Here is a 24,091-nt window from a genome sequence, read left to right as displayed (position 1 = left end):
CACCAATCTACCCAGGTCCTTGTGGTGGAAAACCTGGCACAAGTGGGCCGTGTGGAGTGGAGTGGTGTTGGGCCATGTCAGTCTAAAAAGGGGGCTTAAGGGACGCTAGGATTCATGTGGTTAAATCGTGTGTGCCTCCCGCTGTGCTTCGACTCTTTGCTGCAGCCCCCCCCCCCCCCCCCCCCCGTTCACCACACTTCAGAGTCAGTTACTGCTTCTCCCTCTAGCTGCTTCTCATTCTCTCCCTGAACCTCCATCCCAGGGCCAAGCACATTACCGCTATTGGCCACTCTCGTGACCAGCGGAGGGGAAAAGCACAGGGGAGAGGAGAGGAGAAGTGCGGGAGGGAGGGAGGGAGCAAGGAGAGGAGAGGAGAAGTGCGGAGGGAGGGAGCAAGGAGAGGAGAGGAGAGGAGAGGAGAGGAGAGGAGAGGAGAGGAGACGGGCAGAGAATGTTAGAGAGGCCGGGGGCAGACATTTCTTAAGGGGCCTTTTGGTGGAAATATCGAAAATAGCCGACCTCCAAGCTCACAACACGTCGCGCTGGCTGGAGGTCGGCTATTTTTGATACCACCCTTAACTAAGCATTATCAAGTCAATACTGGAGACAATGCTGCTTTCAAGTTCAGGAGAGTTTGGACAAGGCAATTCTCTTGAATGCGGCCTTCAGGTATGGCATGGAAAGAGGGCATTTGCATTTCTTTCACCATAGTGAAAACTGCATTCATGGTCTGGAGTGAAAACTGCATTCATGGTCTGGAGAGGGCACTTTTTACAGACTGATAAAAGGGCAGGGGCTCAAGCCCCCTTTGATGTCTATGTGTGCACGTGCCTGGAGAGGAGAGGTGGTGGGGAGGTGGACCGAGAAACACTGTGTGTGTGTGCGTGCGTGCGTGCGTGCGTACGTGTGTTCGTGTCTGTATATGCCAGAGGTGTAAAGTAACTAAGTACATGTACTAGTGCTATACTTAAGAACACTTTTGAGTCATTTGTACTTTACTTGAGTGATTCCGATTAAAATACTTTTACTTCTACTCCACTACATCTCGGAGGCAAATGTTGTACCTTTACTCCACTACAATTATTTGAAAACTTTAGCTACTAATTACTTTGTAGATCTTGATTATTATTACAATCATACATTAACAACTTCAGCCCTATATACATGTCGGCCATTTGAAAATAGCCGATCTACAAGCTCACAATGAATGCATTGCATTGTGAGTTTGTAGATCTGCTAGTTTGCGAACTTGAAATGGGACATTCTGCATAATGATTACTTTTTACTTTTGGTACTTTAAGTACATTTTGATGCCAACACTTTCATACTTTCACTCAAGTACATTTTGAATTCCGCACTTTTACTTGGGTAAAACATTTTCCACCACTGGTATATGCATGCATTGCATATATGTGTATATTATACCATGCATATGTGTATGTGTGCCTGTATTTCTGTGTGTGTGTGTGTGTGTGTGTGTGTACAGTCACAAGGAGTGGACAGGAGCCAGGGGAGAGGTTTATTTGAACACTGGACGCTGGGCGCAGCAGACATTCCTTGTTTAACCCATTTAGGCCTAGAAATGATTGAATGCTTTAACCAGTGAAAAATAGCAGATATACAAGCTCACAGCGCGGCACCGAGTGCCGCGCTGCAAGCTTGTAGATCTGCTATTTTTGAAAAAGTCGTGAAAATGTGTGCAAATCTTTGAAATGTATTTTCAAAGTGAACGTTTGTAACTCAAATTTTGCTTCTGGGGTGGTCCCTGGAACTAGATATTTTGAAATGGGGGTCCGTGGCCAAATAAATATCAGTTTGGGGGTCCTTCACATGAAAAGGTTTGAGCACCACGCCCACTGACATAGTAGTCTCTCAAGAACAGACTAACTGAGCTCCAGTTAAGTGAAAAGGACCTTTTCTTTGACGATGGCTGGCCAGATTGCTGACATAGAAACATAGGGTTTTTCCAAAAATCTTAGAAGGATTCAAAAGACACTTATAGAATCGGGTCAAAAATTCTAATTTTCACGATTTTTCAAAAATAGCAGATCTACAAGCTCGCAGCGCGGCACTCGGTGCCGCGCTGTGAGCTTGTATATCTGCTATTTTTCAATAGTTAAATCATAAAATAATGATAAACAAAATGTGTACCCGTTCTGAATGGGTTAAACCAGAGGCCAGTGAACCGCGGTTCAACTCCCTTATGTAATGCAGGAAAACAGACGCGCGCCTTTGCAAAAACACAACTAGGGCCCTTCGTTTAGCTGGAGCGCCACCTGTCCGGTTGGTTTTATGCAGTACATTTGTCAAAATATGCTAACCCGATTTGCCTGGCATGATTTGTAATGGATCAAAGACTGTTCACTGCTGTCTGCCATTAACCAGAAAAACGGAGCCAAATCTGTGATGCGTCACATTCACATTCTGCTCCATGGACAATGAATTAGGACAAATGCTTGTAATATAATTTACTGTGTGGTAGGGCATTCACCAAATATTCGAATATCAAAGTCACTATTCAACGTTGTTCACCGAAGTCGAATATTCACCTTTTTTTTTTCTTTCTTATAGTTTATAAAGCTTGGCTAGATAGGAAGTCATAAGAATGAGTTGCCAATGCCCCTCGATACCAGGGGTTCTCAAACCTTTTTAGGCCATGACCCCCAAAATAAACATATTTGAACTGGGGACCCCCACCCTGACAAGCACTTGGAATTGTAGGTATTACATTTACTGTGACTCAGATCCGCAGATACATATTGTGAAAATATTGTGAAAAATGTTCACAATGTTCGCCTCTTGCTTACTTAATATTTGACAGTTTGTCCAGTCCTGTCGAATATTCGACTATTCGAATACTTTGAGGTTGAATAATTTGAATACTAAAAAATCACTATTCGTGAATGCCCTACTGTGTGGGAACGATGTAGAACTGATTTGGAAATTCATGTCACCCTTTCACCCTTGCATCCTTATTTTATACAAAGGCAAATTCAGAGGGGATTGTCTGGGATTAGCAAGGCAGTGGAATTTGTATATACTGTAATTCAACCCCATAGCACGCACGCACGCACGCACGCACACACGCACACACACACGCACACACACACACCACAGAGAGAGAAAGATAGATCGACATTCATGCATACATCCCGAATCCTACACAGCCGAGGCTGTCTGACTACAGCCACTAGTATAGCCACTCAATGCAAATCGCCTGGTTAAATAGTGGAACACCACCGTTGCTGTTCTGTATAGTTCTTACAATGAGCAGTTCCCTGTGCAGGTAACTTTGCCCCAAAACTAAACAATACAGTTACACATCCCCCAAATGAGGCTAGCAGTAGAATCCATGGAGTCCCTGCATCAGTCTGTTGTCTCAACATTTAAGATAAGGCTATCAACATTTAGCAGTCTCTGACCGACGGCTACTCAGGCCTTCATCTGCGTTTTGAGACGTAACGCACGCTGTTGCTGTTTGCTGGTGTGTTCATTCTGATGTCTGGGATCACATGTGGCTTTGTTTCGACTGCTACACAGTCTCATGCCCACCTGTTTCAACGCTCGTTGTGTCAAATAATTCACAAAACATATTCTCTACTTGAAAACAACATCTGCTTGGCATTGGCTGTCGGAAGTTTGGTGTCCGTGACAGGCTTTCGGAGAGTTTTACCGGTGAAGCTGGAACGTAATTCAGGCTTTTGCAAATCCCGCCCCATTCTGCCCTGTTACTATGACGGGACATTAACCCTGGGCAGATTGTTTTTATAGTGGCAGTGAATGGGATTTTTTTTTCTTTCATAGCCTCATTATTGCAATTTAAAGTACCAAAGGAAAAACATCTAGGTGATATTAATAAAAAGGGAAGACAAAGGTACAGTAGTTACATTGCAAAACAGGGGTTTTCCCCGAAAATATATGTTTTAATTTGTTTAATCCCAGTGGGACAGAATCACTATTGCAGATTCTTTTATAGTGGAAGTGGATGGGATTTTTTTTCCTTCATAGCCTCATTACAGCTATATAAAGTACCAAAAAAAACACATCTACGTGATATTAATACAAAGGGAAGAAAAAGGTACAGTAATTACATAGCAAAACAGTAATTTTCCCCCGAAAATATATGTTTTAATTAGTTTAATCCTCTGGATCAGAGAGAGAATAGAAATCGCGCATTGCATCTTGGGTAGGAAGAGGAGAACTATAATCTGTTCTCCTCCATGTTCTCCTCACATAATAGGCTGGCTTTTCGTAATTCTGCCCATTTAAAATATATGTACCCAAACGTAACAAGTTAGACCATTGATAAGGTCCATGTGAACTAGTCTGTTGAAGCTTATTCATTACAATGATCGCAAACGCTATGGTCGCGAGCGGCCTGGCCGTGCTCCGCAGTGCGGACAGCCGGTGAAAGACGGCTCCCACTTTCTCCGACTGCAGAACTCCACCCCCGCTTGCAAAAAGTGAATGTATTTTTCTGGTTGGCCAGTCAGGGAGTCTCAGGGACCAATCAGAAGGCTGACAAACGGTGAATTGAACCGAGGGCCATGGGACTAAACAGAACTCATGAATATAATTGGAAAACCTGAACAGGAGATTGTTGCTGTTCACTTTACTTTGTAGGTCCAGCTATGGCAGTTGACCAAGAGAGTAGAAAACAAAGCTTGAGACTGGAAGGTTGTCGGTACGAATCACTCAATGATCAGGATTGTCAGTCCAATCCTTTCCTGCCTTTCCTTCTTGGCTCCTCTTAGTATGGGGCCCTGGGGCCTCTCTAGCTTGGGCATGCGTCGTTCATTATAGGTGAAAGTGTTCACTAGATTCCTCCCACAATGCATCACAACGCAATGCATACTGAGCAAGGGGCTAGTTTAGTTCGCAGGAAATAAAGCCACTTCCGGAATCTGCTCTTCCCATTAATGGCACAGCAAATGTCGCTATTTCACCTAGTACTGGAGTCAAGACATTTGTATCTCAACGTTATCTCGATGAGGTTTTGACCAACTTTACACTTGATTTTATTATCTTAACTCATTGAGTGCCAGCCTATCACCACTAGAGGGCGCCCAGTGACCAGAGAATAATAGAGATATGCTGGTAATGCATGCCCAAGACCTGGAGCCCGAGCCCAAGCCCTACTTGCCTGAACACTTTCCTTTGTGCATGTACAGGAAGAGGATGAAGTTAGCTTGAAGTTAGCTATTGGCTACCAAGCATTTTAGAAGCCTTATTTTCGTCAACTTAGCCATGATTAAACCTTGCACACCTCATGCATGGGAAAAAAACAGAGAAGAATGAGCTCTAAAAAATCCAATGCAATCCTGGATTGCATTGGAGTGGATTTGTGCAGTTTGTTCACAGCTTTCAAACAAAAAAATCCGATTGGAAATCCGTTCAGGCATTCTTGAGATAATCGCCATTATGTTTTACATGTAATGTAAACAAAAATGGCTGCCCTGTATGTTAGATGGGGTTGTATGGGGGTGGAACATGCAAAATCGCGATTGAAATCATGTTCACCAGATTTGATGGGGTCCAAAAAAAAAAAAAAAAAAATTCAAAAATTTTTTTTTCAAAAACTTTTTTTTTTTTTTTTTTTTTTTAAAGCCGAACTTGTTCGGGATCGGCACACTACGATACGCTAATAAAGCCGAACTAGTTCGGGATTGGCACTCAATGAGTTAACACATTTACTGCCATTTAAATATGCCTTCTTTGGGATCTCCCTGCCATAAGTCTCCATAGACTTCCATGTAATTTATAGTGCACAGATCATGCACGCCCATGCACAGATCATGCACCATTGTTTGTGCAGGCTGTTCACAGCTTTCAAACAAAAAAATCAGATTGGAAATCCGTTCAGGCATTCTTGAGAAAATAGCCATTATGTTTTACAAAGATGGCTGCCCTGTATGAAAGATGGGGTTGTATGGGGGTGGAACATGCAAAATCGCGATTGAAATCATGTTTACTAGATTTAATGGGGTCCAAAAATAATAAAAAAAAAAAAATGTTTTAGTCGCTTGGCAGGGAAGTCCATAGTGAGATAGTTGATCTGAAAGTCGTTTGGCACTAAGTGAGTTAAGGTGAGACCTTCATATTTCAAAGTTTAAGAACCACAGTTCTATGATTTGCGAGATTGTAAAACAAAAACAAAATGTCATTTTTAAGAAATCCCCTCCCCCTACCTGTGGTGAACTGTCCCTTCATCTTCTGGAAGACGGGGTCCTGGGCGGTGGCCTGGGCGCGGCGGGCCAGCGACTCCGAGGCGGCGCTGGAGAACATGGTGGACACGTTGGAGACGTTCTCCAGGCCCACGCCGAAGGTGCTCACCAGCTTCTTGACGAAGTTGAGCGTGTGCGGCGTGATCTTGGCGTCCGAGACGGCGCCGCTCTTCTCGAAGGCCACCGAGTAGCACTTGGCCAGGCCCTGCTGGAGCTGTCTCAGGACCTGGGAGGGAGAGAGAGAGAGAAACGTCATTCTGTTGCAAATGCCTGGATACTAGTCTGTCTATTAGGGATGGGATGATAATCGTTATTATCGTGATAAAAAACACTCTATAACCAGGGTTTCTCAAACCTTTTTAGGCCGTGACCCCCAAAATAAACATATTTGAACTGGGGACCCCCACCCTGACAAGCACTTGGAATTGTAGGTATTACATTTAATGTGACTCGGTTCTGCAGATAAATATTGTGAAAATAGCAGATCTACATGCTCACAGCGCCTCGCAACGCAAGGCGTTGTGAGCATGTAGATCGGCTATTTTCACAATGTTCGCCTCTTGCTAACTTAATATTTGGCCAGTTTGGCCAGTCCTGTCGAATATTCGACTATTCAAATACTTTGTGGTCGAATAATTCGAACACTAAAAATCACTATTCGTGAATGCCCTACTAGATACTAGTCTGTCTATTAGGTATGGGATGATAACCGGTATTATCGTGATAAAAAACACTCGCAGAGATTTACATTTATCGTGAAATTATCCTCCGTCATGCACTGGGATCAATTCACCTTTTATTTGCCGAGCTGCATATCCGGTACCATTTAAACCCTATATAATTGGTCAAACGTACCTGTAAATAATGTACTTGATACAGTCACTTTTTCACTCTACCAAATCTCTTAGACAAAGAAATGCCGATCTACAAGCTCACAACGCATCACAACGGCAATTTCTTTCTTCCCTACTCTTTACAGCAGTGGTTCTCAACCTGTGGGTCGGGAGCCCCAGGGGGGGTCACCAAATTATTTTGGGGGGGTCCCCAGATGATTTGATTAATTTGAAACACTGTTTTCTAACTCAACAGTAAAAAGAGAAAAAAAATGCAGTATAAGTGTATAGAGGGTATCTGCACATTTATAAAGTGACAATTAAAGGACTTTTAATACCTTTGTAACATGTAACATTGTCCAAATTGTCAAATAGGCCTATTAGAGGCAGAATTTGTGAACATTTTCACAAGAGGATCGTGTTATACAAAATGTAATGTCTCTCTTCTCTTGGTGCTCATCAGGATGGGGGGTCCCCAGTTAAAATATGATTATTTTGGGGGTCGCGGCCTGAAAAGGTTGAGAAACACTGCTCTACAGTATGTACCGTGTGTGTGTGTGTGTGTGTGTGTGTGTGTGTGTGTGTGTGTGTGTGTGCGCGTGTGTTTGTTTCACAAAACGTTGATTAATTCTGGGCAAAGGAACGTCCGCACTAACAAATTACATTTGTTAGCTCTTTTTAATGCGTTATCACAGCAGCAATCATAGGAATGAAGGCCCTTCTGGCCCTCATCAGCATCTGAAACGCTGACAAAGAATCTTTTACATTTAATTTGCGAGTGTTCCTTTGTGATTGTGTGTGAGGGACCAGGTAATTGAGCCTCCTGAAATGTAACAATAGTTTTGTTTTTGTGTGTGATGTTGCAGACAGAGGGCTTGAATGATTTTGGTTTTAGTTATTTATGGGTCTGTGCAATAACAAAGGACTTTTATTATCCCCAAGGATACCTTTTAAATGCGTTTTAATGTCTTTTATGTTTATTCCCACTCAGTGTTTAACCTGTGTCCCCTCCTCTTTTTGTGATGTGTTTTTTAAAGGTGATACACCATGAAAATTCACTTTTCCTATTTTAAAACCTTTTTTTGGGGTCCCACTAGCACCTTCTATCCTCACAAAGTCCCATTTCAGACCGTTGTGTCTTTCTCTGGTTTTGGGAAGGTGGAGGTTAAAAGCATCCCACGGGTTCTCAAAACAGGCTGTCCAGATTTGCTGCCGTTTGTGACGTCATAAACGGCCGTTTTTGAAGAAAAAACTTTTTTTTTTTTTCAAAAAAAAATGAGAGGCTCTCTATTCAGGAGTGGTAATTTAGACTCAAACCTTTTGAAAAACGTTTTTGGGACAAAAACAATATGACATAAATACTTTTAAATGCATGGTGTATCACCTTTAACTAACATGCCTGTATGTATGCGCTATGGGATATCTGAATATCCCCTTGGGGATCAATAAAATATCTATCTCAAACTGGTGCTCAAACTTTTTCATGTGAAGGACCCCCATCTCAAAATATTTTGTTCCAGGGACCCCTCAGGAGCAAAGTTTTAGTTACAAAAGTTCGCTTAAAAAAATACATACGGTGCCGTGCTGTGAGCTTGTATATCTGCAATTTTTCAATAATTAAAGTATAAAATAATGAAGGCTCCTCCAACTTGGGCCCTAGTAACTCAGTCCCACTCCCCCCCCCCCCCCCCCGCTTTGATGCCCCTGCACACGCTCATGCCCTAAAACCCATGTGCGCACTTTGCTCATCCATCACGTCTCTGTTCTCTTCTCTTCTCTCCCTCCCTCTCTCTCTCTCTCTTTCCTTCTCCATTTCCTTTTTCCCCCCACACTGGTGGACCTGCAACTACCATGCATGAATGCACCGCAACGTGGCTAAAACACTTTGCAGCACCGCCAGCTTTCATTTGGACGATCGTGTCTGGCCAGGCTCTCTTCGTTGACACCTACATTGAATTAGCTTGTGGTGGGGAAAACCCTGCAGGCTGAATGGGTGTTAGACTGTAGACAGTCAGCAATCTCTGCTACTTTAACCCACTTAGGCCAAAGCTCCACTGCAGCCATCGGGCGTCGCTTCATCGTCAACGCAGGGAATGTTCCCTTATTAATCAATGAAGTGTGCTCCCCTGCCGACACTGCGTTGCGTTCTGTGGCGCGACACCCAATGGCTGCAGTGGAGCTTTGGCGTTAGACCTGATTCTAAAAACAGCGGGAGTGGGACTGAGTTACTAGGGCCCAAGGTGGAGGAACCTTAATTATTTTTATACTTTAACTATTGAACAATAGCAGATATACAAGCTCACAGCGCGGCACTAGATCTGCCATTTTTGAAAATTTTGCTTCTGGGGGGTCCCTGGAACTAAACATTTTGAGATGGGGGTACGTGGCCAAATACATATCATTTTGGGGGTCCTTCACATGAAACAGTTTGAGCACCAATGGCATAGAAACATAGGCTTTTCAAAAAATATTTAAAGATTTTTCACGATAAAAAAAAAAAAAGCAGATCTAAAAGCTTGCAGCGCGGCACTCGGTGCCACGCTGTGAGCTTAAAGTACCCACTACCCAGGGCCCAGAAATTGCACGCACGCACACGCAAACGCACACACACACACACACACACAGCGCTCACCTCCTCATGCCAGTTCTCTCTGAACCAGACCATCTGGTCCACGATGCCCTCCAGGGAGGAGAGCAGGGTGGGGTGCAGCTCTCGCTGCATGTGCATGATGCGGCTGCAGCGCCACATGGGGGCCGTGGCCCGGATGGGGCCCGGGTCCGAGGCCCCCGAGTGGGGCTGGGCCCCCACCGAGCTGGGCTGCTGCTGGCCCGACGCGTCTGGAGGGAGAGAGGAGGAGATGGAGGGTCAGTGGTGGAAAACGTACTCACGTCTTTTACTTAAGTAAACGTATCAATACTGCAATGTAGAAATACAGTAGTTAAAGTCCAGAATTCTAAATGTACTTGAAAAAAAAAGTACGACAGTATTGGCAAGTACAAAATGTTTGAAAATAGCAGATCTACAAGCTCACAACGCGTTGCATTGTGAGCTTGTAGATCGGCTATTTTCAAATAGCCAAGGTATGAAATAGGGCCATATCATCATTTACATCTGCAAAGTAACTAGTACTGTAGCTAAAGTTTTCAAATAAATGTGGTGTAGTAAAAGCACAATATTTGGATCTGAGATGTAGTGGAGTAGAAGTAAAAGTATTGGAAATCGGAAATACGTAAAGTACAAATACCTCAAAATTGTACTTTTACAATTACTACAATTACTTAGTACAATTAATTAGGTACAATTACTTTACACCACTGTGGATGGATGGAGGAGGGGAGAGGAGATGAGGGGAGGGGAGGGGAGCGAGAGTGGAGGAAGAAAAGATAGCGGAAGAGATGGGAACAAAAGTCACGGTGTGAGAGAGAGAGTAACGGCAAAAGAGGAAATAACCCAAACAACAAAAAGACAAAACAAGCGGAGGCAACACATATTTTAAACAGTACGGGAAGCACAAAAGACTTCCAGAGAGCACAAACAAAGCTCAAGAGATTCTTTTTTTTGCGCGGAGTGTATCAACAACACAACAGCTCCGGGGGCTGTTGAGAGCAAAAGCAATGCAGAGCATAATGAATACACCATCAGGCCAAGCGCAGCTCCTCCACGCATCCCATTCATGCACTCCTGGTGTTTGAATAACTCAGGGAGGAGGAAGAGATTGGGGGGAGGGAGGCTTGCTTTTAAGGCATTTAGGCCTAGAATTATTGCATGCTTTAACTATTGAAAAATAGCAGATATACAAGCTCACACTGCGAGCTTGTATATCTGCTATTTTTGAAAAATCTTGAAGATTCGATTTTTTTTTTAGATTTTTTTATGCCTTTATTTGATAGGATAGTACACTGACAAAAAATGGGGAGAGAGGTGGGGAATGATATGTGGCAAAGGTCGTCCGGATCGGGAATCGAACCAGCGACGCCAGTAGGCATCATAGCCCATTATGTGGTATGCGCCTTGACCACTAGGCCAGCGGGCACACCAAAGATTAGAATTTTGACCCGATTCTATAAGTGTCTTTTGAATCCTTCTAAGGTTTTTAGGAAAACACCTGTTTCTACGTCAAGTGGTTCTCAAACTCTTTCATGTCAAGGACCCCTAGAATTATATGCATTTGGCCGCCGACACCCCGTCTCAAATTATTTGGTATCAGGGACCCCCCCAGAAGCAAACATTTAAGTTACAAATGTTCACTTTAAAAATGAGATATTCAAAGATTTGCACACATTTTTCACAGATTTTTCAAAAATAGCAGATCTACATGCTCGCAGCGCGGCACTCGGTGCCGCGCTGTGAGCTTGTATATCTGTATTTTTTCAACACCTAAAGCATTCAATAATTCTAGATTCGAGCCTAAATGGCTTAATGTTCCGAGCCTGGCTGAGAGGGGAAACGGTGGATGGTGGGCAGCCGACGTGTTTACTCACCGCTCTTGTATCGCTCCCTCTGCTCAATCTTGAGGGTCAGGTACAGCGTGCGGATGGGGAAGTAGACGGCCTGCGGGTACACTCGTCCCACCTTGCAGATAAAAGAGAGAGAGGTGCACAGATTACATTTCAAAAGACTCGGCTGCTACCCCCCTCCGCGGGACGATGAAGAGGTATCGGGAAGGAGAGAGAAAGAGAGAGAGACGGGAGTGCGAGGAATTTAGGCATTGTAGAAGGGAGATAGAGAGTGAGTGTGCGTGTGTGTGTGCGTGTGTGTGTGTGTGTGTGTGTGTGTGTGTGTGTATGCGGAGGACGATATCACGATATATTAAATCTCCACGATACGATTATCGTGAGCGGTTATTTTTTCACGATAAACGATAATATCGCTTATCATCCCATCTCTAATGCCAGCGGAGTTAGGGAAGTGTCATGGCTGCAATACAAAAACCAAATGTGATTGATGATGAAAATGCCCTCCAGACCTTTTCCGACGGGAGTCTGTGACAGCTCTGGCAGCGTTCCTTTGGTTGAAGAAGGTAGGACGCGAAAAGTTTTCACTTTCAAATTCAGAACAAAAATAAATAAATAAAAACTGCCAAAACTGCAATATCGAAACACACCGAGTACTAATCTTTGGATGCAGTTCGGTGCCAAATGCGATTCAGTTTGGACAGGGCCTCTTGAATGATGACGCCGTATCTGGTAAGACGCATCGGGAGACGACAGGGCTCCGCATAGCGTCCGGTTAATTCTTTACGACGTACTTTTGAGTGGCAATACTCCAGCGGAGGACTGCGCTGTCCAAACCATCGCCTTTCACTGAGCAGATGGCTATCGTCCAGGGAGGAAAGTCCATTCATTCATTCCGCGCTAAGGAGAGGCACATTCATCAAACTGTCTCCCATCACTCATGTGATGGGAGACGGTTGCAAGGTCAGCTAGGGATATGGAAATACTGTATGATGGTGCCGTCCAAAATACACCTCAGCATGCTTTAGAGCTGTAATGGGTTCTCGTGACAAAAAAAGACGCAAAGAGAAATCCCCGTTTTTTTCGCGGTCATCATCATAATTCCACACCTAACTTGTCACGACTTGATGGCACGGCGCGACAAATCACGGACAGAGGTTGTACAAGGAGGAGTCGCCGGTGATGTGTGGCTGAGGGTGATGAACACAACTCAACACTAGGGATGGGATGATATGAACATTTCATGTCACGATTATTGTGACAAAATAAATTGTGATTTACGATATTATGGCGATAATCCAAAATCGTTATCCTGGGGCGGAACATGTGCGAAAAAATAGCAGATCTACAAGCTCACAACGCGTCGTGTGACTTCTGGGGTTACAGTAAATAGCAATAAAGAAATTGCAGGCTTATTGTGTCTAAAGACATTAGCCACTTGTACACATGCCCAAATGCGTACGCATGCCAACACATTTTAGCACGCTAAATGTGCTAAACGATAGAACCAAAGTTGTCTTTTAAGGTAAAGACGAGAAACATGTCTCTCCACAGCTGGTGAGGCAAAAAATTATAATAAAAAAATGCATATCTGCAGTTTTTCTTTTAACACAGCACTGATGTTGAACAAGCGCAGTCTTGAAGCAGACATCAATACATCACAGCCTCTTTGTTTTTGTTTTTTTGCGTGAAACCTGTTCCAGGGTGTGGGTGGGCTTCAGTTCTAGATGGGGGGGGGGGGGGGGGGGGGGAGACAGAAGGTGAGTCTCTTGAGTCTCGGCTTAAGGGTCATGTGATTGCTTCACTGAAAGAAAACCAAACCACAAGGTACTCTCTGGTGTCATAGCGCAGTTTCCTGGGCTGCCATTAGAAAGCTAACCCGATCCCCTCCAGGCCCGGGGCAGAAAGGGATACCTCCACATCCTGGCTCATACGCCGTACATTCCTCAGAGTTACTCGGGATCTTTACGAGGTAGCACAACTTCATGTGGGGTCCAGAGAGGTAAGATATCGTCGTTGTCGGGTAAAAACCTTGTCCAAAACCGTTCGTTTCGCATTTTAAAAATGATTTAGACTAGTGAAAACAGCCGATCTACAAGCACACACCGCCTCGCGGTGCGAGGCGTTGTGTGCTTGTAGATTGGCTGTTTTCACTACTTTTGTGCGACGGCCTTGTACGATGAAGCAGGGCTTTGCTTTGCGAAAGAACATACAAATTTGAAACCTGGAGATACGAGGATTCCACCCGACAACGACGATATTAAGGCTCGATCGGAAGGAAGAGCAGAACTATGCATCTTTGCCTTTGGGCCTTCATGCGGTTTTCAAACCGCGTGAATAGCCAATCTACATGCTCACAATGCCTTGCGTTGTAAGGCGTTGTGAGCATGTAGATTGGCTATTTTCACAATAGAAGCGTGTTATGCTAAATGTAATGCCTCAACTCCTAGTGCTCGTCAGGGTTAAAAAATGATTATTTTGGGGGTTGCGGCCTGGAAAGGATGAGAACCTCTGGTCTAGGGAGCATGAATGTTCTTGGGTAAGTTTCGTTCCAAGCCACCCATTGTATTTCCGTCATTCTGTGCACAAATGGATATTTTGGCCTGAGGGCGGTAGAGGGAAGACCGTGGGGTCACCAAAATCAATAGGGTCCATCCTCTGTGGACCACGGAGGTGCACAGCGAATCCCACGGTAATCCAACCGGCAGCTTTTGAGTAATGGCTTTTGGGAGTCTAAGGGTTGGGGGCGGTCCGACCGATGAACTGACATCGTCATCCTCGGAGACATTTATACGTGTAAAAAAAACGGAAGTTCACTGGAGAAATGAGAAGCGAGGTGGTAAGGGTTAAAGAGTACAGCGGAGTTGGGCCCTAAGTGGCGCTTAACAACAGCATTAAAGATGAACGAGTGGAAAGGAGAGAGGTTCGGAAGCAAGCGGAGCCAGAGATCGCCACGCTTTAACGGGAAGATAAGAAATGTCATATTTCGGCACAGGGCTGGGCTGAGCACTGAGGGGTTGGGGAGGGGGAGAGGAGATGACAGGAGGAGGAGGAGGAGGGGGAGAGGGTGCGTGTTAAGATTCTCAGTTAACGTCTGATTCATCCGCCCGCAACCACCGTCCCCACCACGGCACTGCTCTCTCCTCACCTTCATCAATATTTCAATCAGCGTTTTTTAAACATTGTGCCGCCGTCATGCGGAATCTCTAAATAATTTAGTGACGGGGGCCAGGAAGACATAAAGCCCATCGTGCATTTAAAAGGTGCTTTTGCATATAAAAGGACTGTAAAGGCAAAGTGGAAAAAAGGGGAAAAAATAGTTGAGGTGGAGGGTCAGTTTTCCAGGAAGCAGATGCCTAGGGCTGTCACAATTATTACATAATCGTCTAATCGCAATTATTTGATTATTTTTCATAATGGTCATAATCGTTTCCATGTTGAAACATTTTCATATATTGTTTTTTTAAAGTAAAAAATTGTGGAAATAGCAGATCTACAAGCTCACAACGCGTCGCAGTGAGCTTGTAGATCGGCTATTTCCACTATCAATGTTCTTTTTTAAGTATAAAGTTGTCAAATATGTCAGTAATTTCTTTGTATATTTAAGTTATGTGTCATATCTGCCGTGTGCAACTTCAAAGCCTAAAAGCCAAACAGAAATGTAATTGTCGACGACAAAAACACAATTAAATCGTTAACCGCAATTATTCGAGTGACAATTATCGTGACAGCCCTGCGGATGCCTCCGGCCACTAGTTTGCATGTATTCATTTATGGGCGGCTTTGCAGTCAGAGAGCCATTCTTTAACAGCGAGGTCACAGGTTTAAATTAATACCAGTTTATAGCCAATGCGTGACGGCTCAGTGGCCAGGCGTCCTGTCGCAGTGTCCTTGAGCAAGACACTCAACCTTTATCTGCTCTGAGTATGTCGCCAACTCACTGACACCAAATATAACGTCGCTGCTCCAGTTCTATTTTTAAGCTTCTAAACCTCTTGACAGCTAGTGCAATCTGATAATAAACTGGCAAATAAAGTTTTTGATATACAAAAAAAACGCCTCACTAGCGTGGAATTGCTCGTCTATTCCAGAGGCTCCCAAACTTTTTTGGTTCAGGGCACCCCTATAAATATTTTTTTCGTCCGAGGCACCCCTAAATTATATTCATAATTTTCACTCCCAGCACCTTATATTTAAAGCATATTTTAGCGATTATGTTGCGAGGAAAACGTTGAGATAATAGCCATGTTGGTTAGAACTGACTGAAAATAACTTGTTCTTCAAGTTTTAAGTGATACTAAATATTTTTTTAAGTGTCTAAATAAATTCCAAAAATGATCAAATTATCTAGCGGCACCCCTGGACTGCCGTCGCGGCACCCCAGGGTGCCCCGTCACTAGGGGTGTCTTCAAAAATTCGACGCGTCGTTTTAAGCCCCCGAATCGACGCCAATTGTTTGAGTCGAGCCGTCAAAAATATATAATTTTTTATCACACCGGTGCGGTATGAGAGCGCTGGACTGTCATGTTCTTCCTATTTAGTCCATACTTCCTACTGCTTGCAACTAGACTTAAAAATAAAACCAGTTCACGTGACTTGAAAGTTGCCTTGATCATATAACAAGGTGCTCTTATTTTGAAGTTAACCGCTTTGAGAGGAAATGCGTCGACTTGTTGTTATTCTACTTGTTAAAGCTGACCAAGAAGCAGCAGTGTGATGCGCTTTCACTTTCACTCACTGCCGCTGACTCGCTGAGTGTGGCTCTGTGGTGGTGGTCTAAGGCAGAGGACTGCGGTGGAGTAGATAGAGGACTTCTTAAAAAGTTTTAGATTATGACAATTTGCTTGCATTGTGATGCAGCCGTGTGCCGCTCTGCATCGACGCAGTGATGTTACATTATTGTTACCTTTAGCCTACTTTGGTGTTGTTTTTCCTCCTGGGAACAGGGCTAAATCGTTAGCATGCTAGCGCTTTAGCCCTGTTCCTTTAGCCTTGGAGAGGCATAAAATCATTACAACCAGGCAGTTTTCAAAGCAGAGAATCCACCAATCATAGTGGTTTACAACAGCTGTTGTACCGGTACTCTATCAATGCGTCGCGGTCGCGCCTCCTCTCCAGTCATTAAAGCACAACTTTTTTTTTTTTTTATTTTTTATTTTTTTACACAAACGATTCGTCGACGCGTCGGATTAACCCCCACGACTCGAGTCGACTTGATAAATCCTGAGTCGAAGACAGCCCTACCCGTCACCCACTTTGAAAACCCCTGGTCTATTCTACCACCACCTATTTATAACGCGTTCTTTCCCCTCTCCTCCGCACGTTCATTTTCATTCGCTCTAAGTGCAAAGTTCTGTTTCCCGGAGCTGTATTTGCCGCCGCATGCTCGTCTTTGCGGTTCGCTCTCCTCCTAATCGTGCAGAAATAAAACTCAATTAGACCAAAAGAAAATTACTCCTTGCCTTAATTAGATCTGTAAATGCAGCGTGGGTTGCGTTGCGTATTAACTTAATAATCATGAGTCCCTTCCACACATCATTTCTAAAAGCATCTCGCAGGGGACTGGAGAAGCGGCCCCCCACCCCCACCCCAAAAGGAAATAAATACAAATAAATAAAGGGACAGCAGAGGGGAATGTGAATGCTTCATTTGGTGAGTGTAATGCTGGGGAGAGAGACCACTTTGACATGAATGCAGTTCATTTATCTAGATTAGTCTGACAGCGATGAGCGCTGATGGATGATTAAAGTAGCAAACATGTCAAAGACTAATGGGAGAGGGGAAAACATGGGGGTAGCAGATGTTTGGAGAGACGAGCGGAGAACTGGAAGAGTTCAACTCACAGTGGACAATGAAAGGGAGAGGAGATGGGCTTTGAACTACAGAGGAGGTGGGGGGCGGGGTAATGTGGGCATTTGCCAAACATGAGCCTATCCTAAAACGATCAGACTTAATTCGATTCTAAAAGCCATTTGAAAGTGGTTTCCATTGATTAGGTGCTGATAAACAAGAGCCAAAGAGACATCTCTACTGTGGATATTGGACACGGGAGTCTGGAGTCGTTTTACAGCGGTGACAAATCAGTAGGCAGTCAAACTCCTAGCCGACTGGCTCACTCGCATGTCCCTGTTTTGTGGAAGTACAGCGGCGGCAATATGGACGTATATGGACAGGGACGTGCAGAGAATGTTAAAGGGCCTTTTGGTGAAAATATCGAAAATAGCAGACCTCCAAGCGCGACGCGTTGTGAGCTTGGAGGACGGCTATTTTCGTTGTTTGATACCACACTGAACTAAGCATAATCAAGTGAATACTGGAGATGTGGCGTAACAGCATGGATTTCTACACAGAGAGGGCACGTCATTCAACATAAGATGCCACATCCAAGTTCAGGAGAGTTTGGACAAGGCAATTCTCTTGAACGCTGCCTTCAGGTATGGCATGGAAAGAGGGCGTTAGCATTTTCTTTCACCATACTAAAAACTGCATTCGTGGTCTGGAGAGGGCACTTTTTACAGACGGACAAAAGGGCAGGGGCTCAAGCAACCTTTGATGTCTACAGTATGTGTGCACGTGCCTGTATATGTGTCCCAGCACCCCCAGCAGCTAGTCATCTCGGGGACTGTCATTATTCCCTGTAGCCAAAATGATTTTTTTTTTTTTTTTGCTCTTTTTTTTTTAATGCCACAACAGCATCTCATAATATCTAGGCTACATTTCACTTAAACGCCAGAGCTTAACTCTGCATGTAAATAAGACTTTTTTTAATTAATGTGAGAGATCGGTACATAATTCTGTTAGTCCTCCCAGTTTATATTAGCTAAAATGCTAACTAGCCAGCCTTTGTTAGCCGTTTGTAGCCAAATGCGGTAATATCGGGACTCCATTACTTAGCGAAGCAACCCACAGTATTTATCCCATTAATTTAATGCCACGTGTGTTCCAAATGAACAATTATTAACCACGTAATGTATGATTTTGTGTATTATTATTTATTATTCTTCCGCCGTTCTTCCGCTGTTTCTTCTTCTACGCTGGTGAAAATGATCCGTTCCTGCCTGGAGGCGTCTGTGACGTATGCGTTTGTCTTCTGTGAAGCTCCGGTGCGGAAGCTTCCTTTGTCACTGAGTTAGCTTAGCATTGAATAGATCAGTGTCGTCCTAAACTATCTAATTCTAACGTTCAGGGTGTTTGTTTTTTTGGACAATAAATTGACAGCCAAGAAAACATGGATGGAATGCAATCGTTCACTCGCCGTCGGAAAGTTGACTTTAGAGTAGACTATTCTGGTTGACTGGCTATGAGTGGCTAACGGCTAACGCTAGCTAGCGTTAGCTAGCGCTAGCTGCAGCGCTAGCTGCAGGCTATAAACAAATAAAACGTGACCCAACTCTATTGTTGCTCTCTTCTACAAGCTCACAACGCGAGGCGGTTAAGCCTGTAGATTGTGTTTTATTATCAGGTCAAATAATCCTTCTGACTGAAGTTACACAAACATGATTATGCTACATTTAGCACAGTTAGCCCTGTTGCACACGTAATACATTCACTTCAACCTCGTGTTGAGCAGTTAATCCTATTTGCTACGTACGTCTACAAAAACCTTCATATTTCAAAGATAACGTGCTTACTGAAGTCTCACAGATGTCACAGTATGGTACGCTCAAGCAGAATTACCCGTATCTTTCGTATTGTTTAATAAACTGCATTTTAATCCGATCAGATGCCATTTTCTGTTGTTTTTCAGCCATGCGACCCCATCGGTTGCGAGGTGTACTGCACTTAGATACATTAATACCTTTTTAAGGAAACGACGACCGATCGGATTAAAATGCTCCTCATTAAATAATACGATCATTACGGGACATTCTGCTGGAGCGTACCCTATGGTGACATCTGTGAGCCTTCACTAAGCAATTTATCTTTGTAATCTGACCGTTTGTGTAGACGTATGTAGCAAATTGGTTAAACTGCTTCACGGTTGGCGCACTGTAGCGTCTTTACATTTAGCCCAATAATGCTTGAGATGCTGTTGTGGCATTATCTTTTTAGAGAGCAATAACTAAAGTTTAAAACATACATAAACCACTTTAGCCCTATGTTATACCAAGGCTATTTGAAAATAGACGATCTACAAGCTCACAACGCATTGCGGTGCGACGCGTTGTGAGCTTGTAGATCTGCTATTTTCAAACATTTTGTACTTTTACTTTTGGTACTTTAAGTACATTTGGATACCAATACTTTTGTACTTTTACTCAAGTACATTTTTTATTCTGGACTTTTACTTGTAACAGAGTTTTTCTACATTGCAGAATTGATACTTTACTTTATTATAAAATGTTGGTACTTTTTCCACCACTGTGTAAACGTTTGTGTTCTCATGCCAATAAAGCTTCTTTGAATTGAAGATTGAATTGAAGATTGCTCCCCATGTGGTGGAGTCAGGTCATTGCAGGTTAGAAATTTATTTAAAACTTGAATATCTCAAAAGTACTATTTCAGCATGGCATCATTCTATAAGCCATATCTTCAAAACTGTTGGGTCAATCTCCACAACCAATATATCATTTTGTAGCTATGATCCCCAGCTTTCAAATGAAATGAAGAAATGAAAATGAAAAAAATTGCAATGACTGGCTCCTGGGGAGATTGGGACACATATGGACGTGTCTCTCACCTGGCTGATGAGGTTGAGCAGCGGCTTGCCCTCAGAGCCCACCAGGCAGGTGAGCAGCTGTGGGATCCAAGCCAGCCACTGGATGGGAGGCACTCCGATGTAGTACTTGTCCACCGCGTCGGCCAGCGTGTTCTTGTCGTCGAAGCTCAGCAGCCACAGCACCTGGCGACGAGAGGAGAGTAACGGACAGACGGTGAGGAAGAAATTATATGATTGCATATGTATAACCTTTATATTTATTACCAGCAATGATAATATTTGTACAGTACAATACATTCTGATGTTTGATAAATCGTAAGAGTCTAAATCAGGGGTCTTCAACAGGGGGTCCGGGACCCCCAGGGGGTCCTCAGAGTTACTACAGGGGGTCCACCAAATCCTTGTGTGATAGGATCATTCTTTTAAATGAACAAATTGAACCCTCGCTTCCCTATTCCCAGGAGAACTTTAGCCAAAAATAGCAGATCTACTAGCTCTCAACGCCTTGCCCTGCGAGGCGTTTTATTGCCATAAATGGAGATCCCTGTGATGCCAGTGGAACCAAATCCCTTTTATGCCCATATATGGAGATATGGAGATCCCTGTGATGTCAGGGGAACCAAATCTCTTTTATTGCCATAAATGGAGATCCCTGTGATGCCAGGGGAACCAAAACCCTTTTATGCCCATACTGTATATGGAGATATATGGAGATCCCTATGATGTCATGGGAACCAAATCCCCTTTATTGCCTTATATGGAGATCCCTGTGATGCCAGGGGAACCAAATCCCTTTGGCCAGATGGCCAAGACATGGCGCAACCTCGCCCTTAGGCATCGTACTGGTTGTACTTCTCCCCATGTCTGGTCTCCTAACTGCCTCGTCGATTAATGACTGATCCAGAATTCCACGACAATGGATGCAGGGACCGACGGCGAGAGGAGGTGGGAAATAAACAAGTGGAAAGATCCGACATTGTGCTTATTCTATCATTACACCGTCATTACTATAACGCTCTAAATGTTGTGCAGTAATGGGAGTTACACTGAAGCAGGGGGCGGCACGGACTTCGTTATTAGTTGGATAATGGCTGCTTCCTGCAGTTCTTCTTCACAGCAGGGGGTGGGCGAGGAGGAATTAACAACTAGGCACGCCTCGCCATGATCAAAGCTGAGTCAGTGTGAAGCCCGTCCCTCCTCCCCTGCAGAGCACGAACACGCGCGCACGTACATGCACGCCCTAGCATATCGTCGTTGTCGGGTGGAAACCTTGTATGTCCAAGACCGTTCGTTTTGTATTTATCATTTTAAAAATGAACAAAACTAGTGAAAACAGCAGATCTACAAGCACACAACGCCTCGCGGTGCGAGGCGTTGTGTGCTTGTAGATCGGCTGTTTTCACTACATTTGCGCAACAGCCTTGTATGATGAAGCAGGGCTTTACTTGGTGAGAAAAAGTACAAATTTGAAACTTGGAGATAAAAGGTTTCTGCTCGACAGTGACGATATGACAGTGTGTGTGGGGGAGGCATAAAGTACAGACACCAGTGTGCGTGTGTGTGAATCTTGCATGTGTGACCGTGAATGCTTCGACTGTCCATGTGAATGAGCATCCGACCGTGTGCACACACAAATCTACAAGCAAATACAGTATGTGTGTTTGCGTGCACGCATGAATCTAAAGTGCGTGTGAACCCCAAAACACAATGGGTTAAGTGTTTGGGTGTGTCAGTTAGGCCCGACACAATTGTTACATAATCGTCTAATCGCAATTATTTGAGGTAATCGCAATTATATCGTCTTGATCATTCCTTGTTGAGAATTGTTCATATAGTTTCAAAACACTTGAAAAAAGTCTATCGTCTGCCCTGTGCAACTTCAAAGCCAAACTGAATTGTAATTTCGATTCATATGCTCCCGTGTTCAGCGAAACAAAAACACAATGACATCGTTAATGGCAATTATTTGCGTGGCAATTAATCGTGGCGTAAAACGCCACGCCCGTGACAGCGCTGGTGTCAGCGTGTGATGATGGAGACATTAACCCCCTCTCCTCGGATCCCTTCTGGCTCCGCGGAGCCAGCTGACCGGGGCTCCACAGCTTGTGTTTAACCTATTCAGAACGGGTACACATCATTGCGTATCATTATTTCATGCTTTAACTGTTGAAAAATAGCAGATATACAAGCTCACAGCGCGGCACCGAGTGCCGCGCTGCGAGCTTGTAGATCTGCTATTTTTGAAAAATCGTGAAAATTTGAATTTTGACCCGATTCTATAAGTGTCTTTTGAATCCTTCTACGATTTTTTTGAAAAACCTATGTTTCTATGTCGGCAATCTGGCCAGCCATCGTCAAAGAAAAGGTCCTTTTCACTTAACTGGAGCTTAGTTAGTCTGTTCTTGAGAGACTACTATGTCAGTGGTTCTGTTCTTGAGAGACTACTATGTCAGTGGTTCTCAAACCTTTTCATGTGAAGGACCCCCAAAATGACATTTATTTGGCAACGGACCCCCATTCAACATATTTAGTTCCAGGGACCACCCAGAAGCAAAATTTGAGTTACAAACGTTCGCTTTGAAAAGTCATATATTCAAAGATTTGCACACATTTTCACGACTTTTTCAAAAATAACAGATCTACAAGCTCGCAGCGCGGCACTGTGAGCTTGTATATCTGCTATGTTCAGTAGTTAAAGCATAAAATAATGATACACCATAATGTGTACCCCGTTCTGAATGGGTTAATTACTGATAATCGCTGGTCATCTCCTCCCATCCATCAGGACCGCACGCTGCCAAACCAGCCTGGCTTGCCATGTGGCACGCTACCAGGGGCAACCGAAAATCCCCGTCCAAACCGCCTCTCCACTCTCACCGCTTCCATCCCTCCCCTCCCCGTCCTCTTCACAGTCATCCACTTCAGAACGACAAACGTCGAGAGTGTTAGTGTGGGGGCGGTGGCAAATGGCAAACGGACTGCGTTTATATAGCGCCGTTCCGAGTCTTTCCAAACATTCAAAGCACTTTACAATGTACTTCACAATCGCCCTTCTACACAGCACACACACACGCTGCAAATGGCACAGACGTACCGTTGCGCATTACATCGTCACTGTCGGGCAGAAACCTCGTATCTCCAAGTTTCAAATTTGTACGTATTTTCGTAAAGTAAAGCATACAAGACTGCCGCACAAAACTAGTGAAAATAGACGATCTACAAGCACACAACGCCTCGCGATGCGAGGCGTTGTGTGCTTGTAGATCGTCTATTTTCACAAGTTTAAATCATTTTTATAATGACAAATACAAAACGAACGGTTTTGGACATACAAGGTTTCCACCCAACAACAACGACGATATGCTAATGCGTGTCGGCGGAGGCAACAATGCAAGGCCGTCGACCCGTGCGTCGGGAGCAGTTTAGTGCTTTTGCTTGTCTTGCTTTGGAACACAGCCAGGAGGAGCCGGTTCCGGGGACGGAGCCGGCACGCCGGCATCCCAGACGGGCCGGTTCTACCTCCTGAGCTGAATGTCACAAAGACTGATGACGTGCTCTCGACTTGGAAGCCACTGGACCACAGAGAACCATGCGGTGATGTTATCCAACACGGTCAAACAGAGGTAGCTTCGTAATTAAGCCATCCGAATTAATCCACTGGCGTCTGGCTCTCCGGGCGCCCTTTGATTGGGGAAAAGAGCGTCGGTTCGAGGGAGTTCTGTGGCCTTTTAAATCCATTTAGGCCTAGAATTATTGAATGCTTTAACCAGTGAAAAATAGCAGATATACAAGCTCACAGCGCGGCACCGAGTGCCGCGCTGCAAGCTTGTAGATCTGCTATTTTTGAAAAAGTCGTGAAAATGTGTGCAAGTCTTTGAATATATGTATTTTTAAAGCGAACGTTTGTAACTCAAATTTAG

At 44.1% G+C, this 24,091-nt stretch overlaps 1 protein-coding gene across 2 annotated transcripts in view; it reads right to left on the bottom strand.

Annotated features, from left to right (window-relative positions):
* trrap (transformation/transcription domain-associated protein) overlaps positions 1-24,091 on the bottom strand; it is a 216,545-nt gene that overhangs the window by 29,406 nt on the left and 163,048 nt on the right. For both annotated transcript variants that reach the window (XM_080747821.1, XM_080747822.1), the window contains exons 62-65: positions 20,193-20,354; positions 11,540-11,630; positions 9,690-9,895; positions 6,189-6,450 (exon numbers count right to left, since the gene is read on the bottom strand). In XM_080747821.1, coding sequence (XP_080603947.1) covers positions 6,189-6,450; positions 9,690-9,895; positions 11,540-11,630; positions 20,193-20,354 — 721 coding nt within the window. The remainder of the gene's footprint in view (positions 1-6,188; positions 6,451-9,689; positions 9,896-11,539; positions 11,631-20,192; positions 20,355-24,091) is intronic.

Source organism: Nannobrachium achirus, assembly GCF_963921795.1.
Source record: "Nannobrachium achirus genome assembly, chromosome: 18".
NCBI classification, from domain to species: Eukaryota; Metazoa; Chordata; class Actinopteri; order Myctophiformes; family Myctophidae; genus Nannobrachium; species Nannobrachium achirus.
The sequence above is the reverse complement of the archived record's forward strand: the minus strand, read 5'-3'. Positions and strand labels throughout refer to the sequence as shown.